General features: G+C 46.7%; 1 protein-coding gene across 1 annotated transcript in view; it reads left to right on the plus strand.

The window, feature by feature from the left end:
* Positions 1–615: 615 nt before the first annotated feature.
* LOC119390975 (uncharacterized) overlaps positions 616–13,825 on the plus strand; it is a 232,878-nt gene continuing 219,668 nt past the window's right edge. The window contains exon 1 of the mRNA XM_037658685.1: positions 616–745. Coding sequence (XP_037514613.1) covers positions 626–745 — 120 coding nt within the window. The 5' untranslated portion in view covers positions 616–625. The remainder of the gene's footprint in view (positions 746–13,825) is intronic.

A 13,825-nucleotide genomic window follows, 5' to 3' on the forward strand; every position in this document is an offset into this window, starting at 1 on the left:
TATTATCACTCTCAGGGTCGCAGTCGCCCACATGGCCAGCTGCCATGTGAGCTCAATCTGGGTAAAGGCTGTTCATGACGATAGTTTCTGTTGGTAATTGTTTCCGTAGTTGCAAATGGCCTAGTTATATACAGCTTATCCGTACAAAGCTCGACCAGGTGCATCAGTGTGCTACGGGGATGGAGGAAGTACACAGAGGCTGTATTTACGCATTTTGTAGAGCCAAAGTCAAGGGAGTCACAATCGAGGACGAACAGAATCTGGTGCCAGTGAGTTTCTTCCCACCGCCTTCTAACCCCAGCGTCTCTATTGTTGATCCCTCAGTAGCAATATTGTGAAGTGTTGCGCCACTGCAATTTGATGAGTAAACTGTGTAATTAAAGCAAGTACTTGATCGAAGGCCCCCTTTTGATGGAATAAATTTCTTATTCTTTTTCACTCAACCCATGCTCACCTGTACAAAAGCACACACACACGTTACTATCGGTATTGAACCACATGCCGATAGCAAACAGAACAACTCGAAGTAATAAGCGTTGGCCTCATTTAGTGGGAGAAATGAATCTCATTTTCGGGGCCGCCGAAGGCCCTGAACTGGAGCCGTATCTTAGCGGCTCCAAATGCGATGGAGTCAGGAACGCACGTGCAGCATCTCTGGCGTAATCTTCAACTCGTCTGGTTCTGTTCATCTTTACTGATCGCTGTCCACTGCCTGGAACCAATGAAGGGCTTCGATCCCGAAAAGGTCAGGAGGCTCGCGGTTTCGGACTTTACCTTTTGCTTGTTTTAGCACAGATGCCTTGCTAGAAAAAACGACGCTAACAAAGCGCATTATTATGGCATGTTTGATAAAAATTGCTTCCTTGAATTATGCAGCCAGAGCGCACATTGCTATAATAAACAAAAACAAAAGTCGTACTTATGAGTGATTAAAGAATATATGTATGCAGAGTGTTGATGAGTTGAGCTGAATGGTATTCCAGCTTGCTTCGCAATAGGAATTTTCACACTGATGCTTTCTGTACCTGCGCATAGAAGTTATCCTGACGGCATCACTAGCAGAGAATGCCCAAAATAATTGTGAGTGCTTCTTCGCCTCGACCGCCTGCTTCCGTGCTTGACACGTGACTGTTTCGTAGACAGGATCGTAAATTTTTTGGCACTTAGGTGATATGCTGCCGTTGACTAGTAACACCAGCGGTATCTCCAAACAAGTGATTACATAGGTCTCCTGCCAAAACGCCTCAGGGAACCAGGTGAATAATTGCGTCATTCACAATATTCACTTACTCATCCTTGATCCGCATAATTTGCGCTCATTCCCATTTTGGTAACCCGATTCCTTCTTGATTCGCACTTAAATCACTAAATTAATTTAATCTTTATTCACTTTGATGTACGTTTATTCACAGTGATGTCATATAAGTTTTTCAATCACAATTAATTCAGTTTATTCAATTTTGCTTCATTTTAATGTACGTTCATTCAATCTTCATTCTCTGTATATTAGATACTATTTACGTGCGTTTTGAATTAAAGCAATCAATAAATCAAGTCTTTATTTTTAATTGGATTTAAAAAGAGGGAATGGTGTGGAAAAATCAGCAAATTTCCCACAGCTTGACGGGCCTCGCATCCTTACAGTCAGCAGTAGGCACAATGCAGGAAACAATGACTAGACGGAAAGTTTCGGCAAGTCTATACACACTTGCAAACAGACAATATGGATATAAAAGACATGCTTCGTAATTGGGGACGGTACTATAAATGGTTGTGGAACAAACAATAACACGCATTAATACAATCTGGCGGAAAAATCAAGCGCCGACCAATCGGCGCTTCATTTTTCCGCAATGAGCTTTTGCGACCAGACGGGTTTCTGTCGAACCCTCAATAACACAAGTAGGTAAACATGAAAACACTTGACATTACGGCAGCAGAGACTCCTCAATAATGCTCTTGCGGATGGCAGACGGAGATATAATGTTTAGGTGGTCATAAAATGACACATTCAAGAATTTCAGCACAGCATACCTTAACATGTAAAGCCAGTCACGAATCAGTACCAACTCGTCGAATTGTCAGTACTATTGCAAACATAAGAGGTCCATACTTATTCTACACTTTGGTAGTACCAAACTGCTTTGCACTCTGGTGTCTTATGATGAGTGGCGAAATGTAAGCGGAAGAATTTGAGAAATAAATGAATCATTTTGACTTCATTTATAAAAGCATGAAAATCTCCAGTCTAATAATTTGTTCGTGAGTACAATATTGCATTGTAAGAATACTGTGATGTGCGCGCAGAAGATCCGCAGTGCACCTGTGTAATAGAAAAGCAAAAAAGACGACGACGACTACGCCGGCGCTCGGGCAACCATGCGCCAACTCTGCTAGCTTGGGAGGTGGAGAAAAAAAATGCCAGGCCTGCGCTGAAACCGCAGCACAGTCACAGCGAAAGCTGGAAGAGCGGCGTTTCTAGAGGCCGTTAAGCTCTCTTGGGGGCTACAATACAAGTACACTAGAAAGGTACCCACTACGCCATAAATCACAATTTTTGTGAAGTTGGGAAGCACCTACTAAGCTATTATTCGTCATTCTGCGGAGAAGCGAGGCGCCAGCTACACGTCTGTAAGGCATTATGTGCACTTTGTTGACGCGACGACTGATGACGATGAAGAATTATGGCTCAGCCCCTTGTAATGGGTTGGAATCTTTAAAGGGCCCTTCACCAGGTTTGACAATTTTGAGCTAACGAGCGCAATGCATACACTGGGCGTCCACGATCACGTCTGCCAAAATTTTCAACGCTACGCGCCGCGGAAATGGGTCAAATTTCAAGGTGAACGCTGCTTACCCTGCCCCTCGCGGGCGCGCGCTTTATAGAATGAGGGGATGACGTACATGAGAAAATGGCCCTACGTAGATGGTAGTGCTGTGACGTCGCTCGTCTACGTAGACGACTGTGCTCTGACGTCGCCAACAGTAGCATGTGACACTGCGATAATTATTTGACACGACATGTGTTGTTTGTGTAATTTGTTGCTTGAATAGAATAATAAAACTTGAGAGAAATAATGAGACACACAAAGGGAATGTGTGCGTCCTTTTTATTTTTTTTCGTGAATTGCAGCGAGATGCGGGGCTAATGTGCTTCCCTTTCCCACGCGTTCGTGAACCCGCGGTTAGCGCATCGAGCAGGCGCCAGCCCTGGAAACGAAAGTAATGTTCTGGCGCGTTCGAGCACTCATTATGCTCATTTATTCTACCGCGTCCAAGTAAACGTTAATGCAGCACTGGCTCATGATACCGCCACTCCTGTGCCCGTAAAAATGTCGCAACTTTCATGCCCGTCCCACAGAAACAGGTAGTACACCACAGAGAACGCCGACACAACGCCCATGGCCGCTACATAAAAAAAAAAAGTAGCGTCCGTGCGACGCCCCTCGCGTCGATGAGGGTGGCGATTTGGGCTTGCAGTATGGTTGCATGATTGTATGGTTGTATGGTTGCATAAAAGAGCGCCTGCAAGAATTTAATGTGAATGTATTTAGGTACGTCGACGATTTCTTAGTTTTTATCGATGACACGTGTGCAGAGTTTGCCAATCAGTGTACTAATGTGTGTAGCGTTTTTCGTGACTGTCTTAACCCACTTGAAGTGACTTTTGAAATGCCATGCGACGGAAGAATTAGATTTCTTGACGTTAACTTCGTGTTCTCTGATGAAAAGACGTGCTGGAGCTATGGACCCAGAGCAAATAAGCCGCTGTTACAGTTTCATTCCGCGCACACAAAACTTGTCAAGCGGGGAATCGCGAAGATGTGCTTGAGTGAGGCACTCAAGAAGTCATGCCAGTGCCTAATGCATGAGAGCTTCAGACAGCAGGTCTCGAGGTTAAGCGATGCCGGGTATCCTAAGAACCTCGTCGTGTCGGTTGCAGAAGGCTTACATAGAGAAGCGCTAAAGAAAGGTTCCGAGGAGAAGGATAGGGCGAGCCCAAGCAGGAGGAACTTTGCTGTCATTCCGTACATACATAAGTTCTCTCACAGAATAAAGAAGATTGCGGAAAAATGTGACACAAAGGTAGTTTTTTCAGCCCCTAATAAATTGGTGAGCCTATGCAGAAACACAAGACCAGACAAGATAATAGATGCAGTATGCGAAAAGAAGCATCGAAACAAGTTTGTTGAATGCAACACGTGTGTCGTCTACCGGATTCCACTTACTTGTGTAAAGTCATACATCGGACAGACCGGCAGATGCATAAATGATAGATTGCGCGAACATAATAGCAAAGTAAGTAGCGTTGCTTCTGAGGGTTTTCTTTCCCTGCATTGTCACACATGTAAGTGCAGACCTAGGTTTCATGAAACGGCCATCATGAGTAGGAGTAGGTGCGAGATGACGCGATTGGTAATGGAGGCCAGCAGGATTTCACCGTTTGGTGACGCTTGTGTGAGCAGTCCGTCAGTGGTGTTATCAAATAAGGAACTGGATTACATGTATTCGCGATAAACTGCTTTGTGGATAAGCATTATAAGAAAAATGCGTTTGATACAGTGTGGTCATGTATGTGATGTACACGTGTAGGTTACAATTTTATGGGTGTCAGAGCTATGCACACGTGACGTATGACCGTGAGAGAGTACATATACTAGCGGGATCAGCTGGTAATAAAATAGTTGTTGAACGTTAGCGCTGTGGTGTCTCGTGTTCCTTCTTTTGTCCGTGTCTTTGGCCTGCGCTACCATCAATTATCATGCCCCTCGCGTGCTCGGGTCCGTCATGCGCACGTGACCATGCATGCGCATGACGTGTTCATGCGTATGTGTCAAGTGAAGAGGGCAGGGAAGGGATTTGGCTTGCGAAGGCTACGCGGGGCGAGTGGCAAGGGTATGAAACCCGCCTCCTCGCGTCATGGTTTCGCGCGGCTACAAATTACTGTTTTTCTCAGCTCGTAGTGAACCGATTTCAAAAATTCTTGCGGTATACTGCTCTTCATTCGGCACACAACAACTTCCAGCGTCTAACTAAAATTTGCTATGTGGCCTGGTGAGGGGCCCTTTAAACGGCCCACCAGTTATGTAATTTGCATTGGGTGACGCCCGGTCGCTATTTCCCTCTCTCGTCATACTGTAAAGCATACGTTGACGTGGGAGTGAGACGGGGGGGGGGGGGCGATGAACTTTACTGAAACCCCGAGGAAGTGGATCATGCGCTTATGGGCTTCCTTGGCAACCAATACAAGTACACTTGCGAGGAACCCACTACGCTATAAATCATTGTAATTTTTGAGAAGTAGGGCAGCAGGCACTGTGCCATTTTTCGTCATTCTACGGAGAGCGTTGGTACCTGCTTAACGCATGTAAGGCACTTTGCGAACTTTGTTGATGCTGTGCCTGATGACGGTGAAGAATTATGGCATAGCCCTTCGTAATGGGTTGGAAGCATTCAACAACCTACTCGTTGCGCAATTCGCGTTGTGTGACGCCTGATTACAGAATTTCGCGTTGTGCGACGCTTGGTGCTTATTTTACTCTTCTACCACGCTATATTGCATATGCTAATGTAGTTCCTTCCCGACATGAAGCCTGTATAGGGCCTTTTTGCAAAGCAGTTTCCAGCACCGGCATGGCTCAGAGATTGAATACTGGGCTCCCACGCAGAGGGCCCAGGTTCGAACCTCATTCCATCCTGGAATTTTTTTCTTATTTGGTTTTTTTCTTATTTCGAGCGATACTGGTTACGGACACCGGCGGCGGCGGACAACTACGGCGCCAAAAACAGCCGGTGAAATGGTCTCATAACAGCTTTCGCTGTAAAAAATTACACCATCTCCCACTAAAACGAGCCATGTGGGGATGCGGGGATGAGCCAAACGCAAGGAACAAGCAAGGAAGCAAGCAGTGCATGGGTCGACTTAAAGTTCCGTTCATCACGGGCACCTTGCCCGATTTTAACGCGTCCTTGCAAGTGGAGCACACCATGAATTCACTGCAGCTGCTGTTGCTGTTACCCGTCCCGAACTGTTGTGGGAGCATGCCACGGGGGTTCATCGCACGTCTGCAGAATCTCGTTCCCCGACGCCATCACGTGAGTGCTCAAAGAGTGTAAGGGGGAGAGGTCACAGCGTCTTACCCAGCCCCTTACACAGGCCCTAAAATGCTCTGCACGTATCGTCATCAAGGCGGTCGAAGAACAAGAGGAAGAAGACTTCTCCTTGGCGCGGCCCCGCCACGGTTGTCTAGTGGTTATGGCGCTCGACTGCTGACCCGAAGGTCGCGGGATCGAATCCCGGCCGCGGCGGCTGCATTTTCGATGGAGGCGAAAATGTTTGAGGCCCGTGTACTTAGATTTAGGTGCACGTTAAAGAACCCCAGGTGGTCGAAATTTCCGGAGCCCTCCACTACGGCGTCTCTCATAATCATATCTTGGTTTTGGGACGTTAAACCCCAGATATTATTTATTATCTCCTTGGCGCGAGCCCGCGCTCAATGTGTTACGGATGGCTATGCTAGGTGAGAGAAAGCGGACGGTCGCCAATGAAACTACGGACAAAGCCCAGCGCAAAGCTGCTTCGAATCTAAAAAGTAAGTTTCGCCGCAACGGCGAAGCAATGAATGCGATAGCAACAAATTGGAATGAAACGCGAAGAACGAAAAGCTGCTCGAAATTTTCAGCGCGTCGCTCAAGCGCAAAGGACGCACGAAAAGAACAACACACACAGGGCGAGCGTGAACTATCAAGTGTCACAGTTATTACTTATTTATATTTGAACAGCGTGCTCGTTTCGCAAACGGGGCTGCTGCAGCGAGCGAAGTGACCTTCGTACGCTCTGTAACTTCAGGGCAGACATCGCAGTGAAAGCACAAGATATGGAACCCCCCTCCTCCCTCTACGAGACAAGCGCGCACGGAAGCGCGCACGGCCTGTAGGACGAAATTCACGGAGGCGCGCGCGCGCGCAATGCTACGAGCGGGGAGATAACCCTTAAAGCGCGCCCCTCGCGCGCTTTGCGCCATCTCGCTGGTGAGCAAAAAAGCACGCTGAAGTAAATGGTGTATATAAATAGCTCGCCGTTAGCATGTTCAAAGACGGTGCTCTCGTGGCCTAGCCGTCTAACGCCGCGCGCTGCTGCGCGAGAGGTCACCCGTTCTTCGATTCAGCGCTTCGGAAGTATTTCTGAATTATTTTTCTTCGCGGTATATATATATATATATATATATATATATATATATATATATATATATATATATATATATATATATATATATATATATATATATATATATATACGAGCCCTTGAAATTAACACTTCTTTCCTTCATTCATAGCGAGGGTCTCGTTCTGGCAGACTTGATGCTTTCAGGTAGTATGCGAGGGATTATTGGTCAGCTGCCAGCTCGTAATAAGTTCACGTGCTACGTGACGCCAACAGGCTCAGAAAAAGAGTGTTCCACACTCGCCGTCATGGCTACTGGCGGCGCTGACTGACGCTCCCACGTTTAAATGCACACATATACCCTGTAAAGTGGACGGGGGGATGGCCGCCGCGGTAGCTCAGTTGGTAGAGCATCGGACGCGTTATTCGAAGGTCGCAGGTTCGGTCCCTGCCCGCGGCAAGCTATCTTTTCGTCCACTTTTCTTTCTTCACAATTACCTTACATTTATTACTAAAAAAAAAAAAAAAAAACATCCCCTATACCTTCCTTGGCATTATTGTCTGTTAGTTCTCATTAATATTGTGTATAACAAAGAAAACGAGCCCTTGAAATTAACACTTCTTTCCTTCATTCATAGCGAGGGTCTCGTTCTGGCAGACTTGATGCTTTCAGGTAGTATGCGAGGGATTATTGGTCAGCTGCCAGCTCGTAATAAGTTCACGTGCTACGTGACGCCAACAGGCAGAAAAAGAGTGTTCCACACTCGCCGTCATGGCTACTGGCGGCGCTGACTGACGCTCCCACGTTTTAAATGCCACATATACCCTGTAAAGTGGACGGGGGGATGGCCGCCGCGGTAGCTCAGTTGGTAGAGCATCGGACGCGTTATTCGAAGGTCGCAGGTTCGGTCCCTGCCCGCGGCAAGCTATCTTTTCGTCCACTTTTCTTTCTTCACAATTACCTTACATTTATTACTAAAAAAAAAAAAAAACATCCCCTATACCTTCCTTGGCATTATTGTCTGTTAGTTCTCATTAATATTGTGTATAACAAAGAAAACGAGCCCTTGAAATTAACACTTCTTTCCTTCATTCATAGCGAGGGTCTCGTTCTGGCAGACTTCATGCTTTCAGGTAGTATGCGAGGGATTATTGGTCAGCTGCCAGCTCGTAATAAGTTCACGTGCTACGTGACGCCAACAGGCAGAAAAAGAGTGTTCCACACTCGCCGTCATGGCTACTGGCGGCGCTGACTGACGCTCCCACGTTTAAATGCACACATATACCCTGTAAAGTGGACGGGGGGATGGCCGCCGCGGTAGCTCAGTTGGTAGAGCATCGGACGCGTTATTCGAAGGTCGCAGGTTCGGTCCCTGCCCGCGGCAAGCTATCTTTTCGTCCACTTTTCTTTCTTCACAATTACCTTACACTTATTACTAAAAAAAAAAAAAAAAAAAAAATCCCCTATACCTTCCTTGGCATTATTGTCTGTTAGTTCTCATTAATATTGTGTATAACAAAGAAAACGAGCCCTTGAAATTAACACTTCTTTCCTTCATTCATAGCGAGGGTCTCGTTCTGGCAGACTTGATGCTTTCAGGTAGTATGCGAAAGATTATTGGTCAGCTGCCAGCTCGTAATAAGTTCACGTGCTACGTGACGCCAACAGGCAGAAAAAGAGTGTTCCACACTCGCCGTCATGGCTACTGGCGGCGCTGACTGACGCTCCCACGTTTAAATGCACACATATACCCTGTAAAGTGGACGGGGGGATGGCCGCCGCGGTAGCTCAGTTGGTAGAGCATCGGACGCGTTATTCGAAGGTCGCAGGTTCGGTCCCTGCCCGCGGCAAGCTATCTTTTCGTCCACTTTTCTTTCTTCACAATTACCTTACATTATTACTAAAAAAAAAAAAAAACATCCCCTATACCTTCCTTGGCATTATTGTCTGTTAGTTCTCATTAATATTGTGTATAACAAAGAAAACGAGCCCTTGAAATTAACACTTCTTCCTTCATTCATAGCGAGGGTCTCGTTCTGGCAGACTTGATGCTTTCAGGTAGTATGCGAGGGATTATTGGTCAGCTGCCAGCTCGTAATAAGTTCACGTGCTACGTGACGCCAACAGGCAGAAAAAGAGTGTTCCACACTCGCCGTCATGGCTACTGGCGGCGCTGACTGACGCTCCCACGTTTAAATGCACACATATACCCTGTAAAGTGGACGGGGGGATGGCCGCCGCGGTAGCTCAGTTGGTAGAGCATCGGACGCGTTATTCGAAGGTCGCAGGTTCGGTCCCTGCCCGCGGCAAGCTATCTTTTCGTCCACTTTTCTTTCTTCACAATTACCTTACATTTATTACTAAAAAAAAAAAAAAAACATCCCCTATACCTTCCTTGGCATTATTGTCTGTTAGTTCTCATTAATATTGTGTATAACAAAGAAAACGAGCCCTTGAAATTAACACTTCTTTCCTTCATTCATAGCGAGGGGTCTCGTTCTGGCAGACTTGATGCTTTCAGGTAGTATGCGAGGGATTATTGGTCAGCTGCCAGCTCGTAATAAGTTCACGTGCTACGTGACGCCAACAGGCAGAAAAAGAGTGTTCCACACTCGCCGTCATGGCTACTGGCGGCGCTGACTGACGCTCCCACGTTTAAATGCACACATATACCCTGTAAAGTGGACGGGGGGGATGGCCGCCGCGGTAGCTCAGTGGTAGAGATCGGACGCGTTATTCGAAGGTCGCAGGTTCGGTCCCTGCCCGCGGCAAGCTATCTTTTCGTCCACTTTTCTTTCTTCACAATTACCTTACATTTATTACTAAAAAAAAAAAAAAAACCATCCCCTATACCTTCTTTGGCATTATCGTCTGTTAGTTCTCATTAATATTGTGTATAACAAAGAAAACGAGCCCTTGAAATTAACACTTCTTTCCTTCATTTATATATATATATATATATATATATATATATATATATATATATATATATACATACGGGACATGACGGCGACACCGACGGCGAAAACCAGCCGAGAGTGTCCATATATTTGAAAAAAAGCCTCCTGCGTTGGATAGGAACAGAGAGTGGGCAGACGGTGCTGGGCGTTCGTTGCAGTCGGGTGACCGGGCCCGAGTGTGGATGCTCTGGGACGCGGTCCACGAGTTGGTGCTACGGGCTTCACGTAGCCGCTGAAGTTCTCCGCCTCCGACGCTTCGCTTCGGCAAGACGCCACGTTCCTCGTCAGCCTTCACAAGCCATCGCTCACCTCTTGCAGGCTTCACGCGACGCTCGTCTCCTCGCATCGCCCTGCGTGTTCGACGCCCCGACGGGTGAGCCTGTGTCGACTGGCTTCTCGCTAAGACGTTTCGCTGATAAGGAACTTTTGTTAGTTCAGAATTCTTTCTGTTCCTTTTTGTGTGCTTTGCTTGCTCTTGCGCTCTTGCGTCTCTTCCATGTTTTTATAAAGTGTCGTCCGTTCTAAGCCTGCAAGCAGCCTCGTCGATTGGTGGGACCGTGCACGCTCCCATTCATACCTTACGAACCCACAAAGTTCTTATTATCAATACATACTTTGAGGACGAATCTTGTGACCCGTTAACTATTGTGCAGGGCATTTTCAATTCCAAGGTTCGTACTTCCACACGTTAGACAACGTTGTAGCGCCCCAACCGAACAGAAAATAGCTGAGGTGGGAACAAAAAATGCATAACAAAAAAGAATATTACTTTTCGTAGGGAAAATACGCCAGTTGCACGAACTCGTCTCTATGATCCTCGAAAGTTTTGAAGGAACATTATTAACATGTGCAGCCCATAACACCGTACTGGTGAACGTGCTTTCCAATGATATGAACGTGTCCACGTACTTGTTCAGTAGAGACCAGGGGCCGAATTCACAAAGCTTTTCTCTTGCCTACGCAAGTTCTTAGCCAAGAATTCTTGTATCTCGAGGGAGTACGATAGGAATGGTACGAATTTAACTTACTCGCCACTTTTGAGGGCAAGGAGGCAACGCGAAAGGCGGTGAAACGACAAAGAAAGAAAGAAGTGCGCGAAGGTGATAGCAAGGCAGCACGCGAAGCGTCTAGCATCGAGGGTATACGATGATAGCGAATGTATTTTCGCTGCATCTCAGCTTCCGGTTCCGGGCGTCGGTTACAGCGTTTACGCGCTGCCGCGTTGCAGCAGACGTCCTGGGGTCTTGCGCGAAGCCAAGGGCTCGTGTTTCATCGATGATCATAGCTAAAAAAATTCGGCAGATCCCACTTACCGTGGGACTGGATGTAATGCGAATCATTATGCGACGCATGCGAAGCAATGCGATGTAATGTGAAGCAGTGACCGTGGCGTAATTTTTCACATTGAGCGAAACGTTAAGGAATGACGCTAGAGAAATGTGCAAGTGGTATACACACATTCATATGTTGAGGAGTCGCATATGAATTTTATAATCAGTTGTTTACAGCTGCGAAACGATGCCAACAGCAACATGGGTGCTACGAACACCGGACTCGGAAAGCTGCTATGTAGTGCTTATATTCTTCAATACTAGATAACGCGAATCCGAACATAACAAAGAAACAGATATGCACAGGACAGGCGTTACTCGCAACAAACCTTCATTCACGAAAGTTTCCCTGGATATACACACAGCCGAGTGGCACGCGCAGGCGCACTGCACGTACGTTACAGTCACAGTTGCAGTTGCTACAGCTCCGTTACAGTTGTTATACTTCTCCGAACGCACACATGTTTCACGAACCCGTGTGTATGTATGTGTAGAAGGGGTTCTTGACAGTTCTTGAGCAAGGTCATCATCACCGTGATCAATGAGCACCATCAGCTGGACCGGACTTGTTAACCGCATCCGTTCGTGATCGCGGCTACGAGGGGTCTAAGTGTAGTGAAGTGCGAGTATATCCTGGATGCCTCCTACAATGAAATGATCTATGCCTCCTGTCCTGGATGTGACAGCGAGGATTGTTGATGCCCTGTCCACATTCAAGCCGTCTTTCACGGATTATAAAGACCAGACGTTGTTGGGTCTTGATAAATCAGCGTTGAAGTCACAGGTAATGATGGGAGGCCTGGTTCTCTCGGCAGATTCATTGTAGGAAGCATTGACCCCTGTTTTTGCGTAATCAACGTGGTCCACGTTGCGGACCACGTCAACGAGTGCATGGTAGTTGAGCGTCTTCCAGGGGTGTTATGTCTTCAGCTTACTCAATTTCCTTGCGTCCGCCCCGGTGGTGTAGCGGTTACGGTGCTCGGCTGCTGACCCGAAGGTCGCGGGTTCGATCCCGGCCGCGACGGTTCGCTGTTACTGTGTTGGTTGAGTCTTTGTATCAGCTGTGGCACATATCCGCATAACATGTACTCTGATATGCGGGTATGTGCCACACGTGACTGAGAGAAAGGGTTTCACGACGTACGCGACAGGTATTTTGCGTTATTCATGTCATGACCAGTGAATCGTGTTCGTCGTACACTGATCCCCTGCTGTGCCAATTTTGGTATAATACAAGGGATGGAGACGACCAGGAGAGCGCCCAGACGTAGGCGGCTAGATAGATAGATAGATAGATAGATAGATAAATAGATACGTAGATAGAAACGCCCAAAGTGCCTGAGCTTCGCATTTAAAAATCTAGTTGCTCGGTGGCGTTAAGCAATAATCCGCGCGCTATATATCGTCAAGTGCAGGGGAACAACGCTCCCGATGCACCGCATCTATGAAACCACGCATAAATGGACACATTGAAGAAGGTGTGACCGAAACGTCTCCCCCTGTTAACCACAACCAACTCAGCTACATTTTCATGAAGCTGCGCTGCCACCAAAATAATTAGGCATGTTCGAGCACGGTATGGTGGCTGTCATTACGGTGTTTTGTAGCTAGACGTAGAATGTTGCATTTCTTACAGAGATCTCAGTACAAGACATATGAGCGGCTTTTTAGCCTACGGAGAAACTGTTCAGAAATATAAAGCAGCAGTAAGAAAGGCATCATGAGCGCAATGTCGCAGGTTCAATACACCGCAGCATTTTGACAGGGCCGGAATGCGACAGCAATTGTATACGGTTATATATGTGAACACTTAAAACGAGAAAGATTTATCGAGAGGTTTCTATGTGCTAATGCTTTTCAGAAAACACGGCGCAGTCACTTCGTCCTTGCGGCGTTTGCGTGAGCAAACATAAAAGAAGCGGCGTTCGCGTGTCTCGGCCTGAAGCGACACGACTATACGTGCGCCTCGATTCACGAGGCGCGCGTGCTGCGCGTTCGCATGATTAACAAAATGAAAAAAAAAAAGACGGCGTTCGCGTGACTCTCGTTCCCTCTTTGCGAAAGCGTGAAATCGAAGTGTTAGAGCAGACGATAAAGAAGACGATCCCCTAGCGCAGTAGACGGCGTCATGGAAAGCTTCTGCGGAGCGGCATTGAATGCTTGGAGAGCATAAAAAGCGGCGTTCGCGTTACTAAGGTTTATGGGAGCGAAAGCCACACAAAAGCGAGCGAATGTGTTAAGGACCTCGAGTTTTTTTTCTTTTTTTTCATCTACTTTCACCGGACGTTTTGCTTTAGGTGTCTTTCGAGGGAAAGATAATATATATATTATATATATATATATATATATATATATATATATATATATA

Source organism: Rhipicephalus sanguineus, chromosome 4 (assembly GCF_013339695.2).
Source record: "Rhipicephalus sanguineus isolate Rsan-2018 chromosome 4, BIME_Rsan_1.4, whole genome shotgun sequence".
NCBI lineage: Eukaryota > Metazoa > Arthropoda > Arachnida > Ixodida > Ixodidae > Rhipicephalus > Rhipicephalus sanguineus.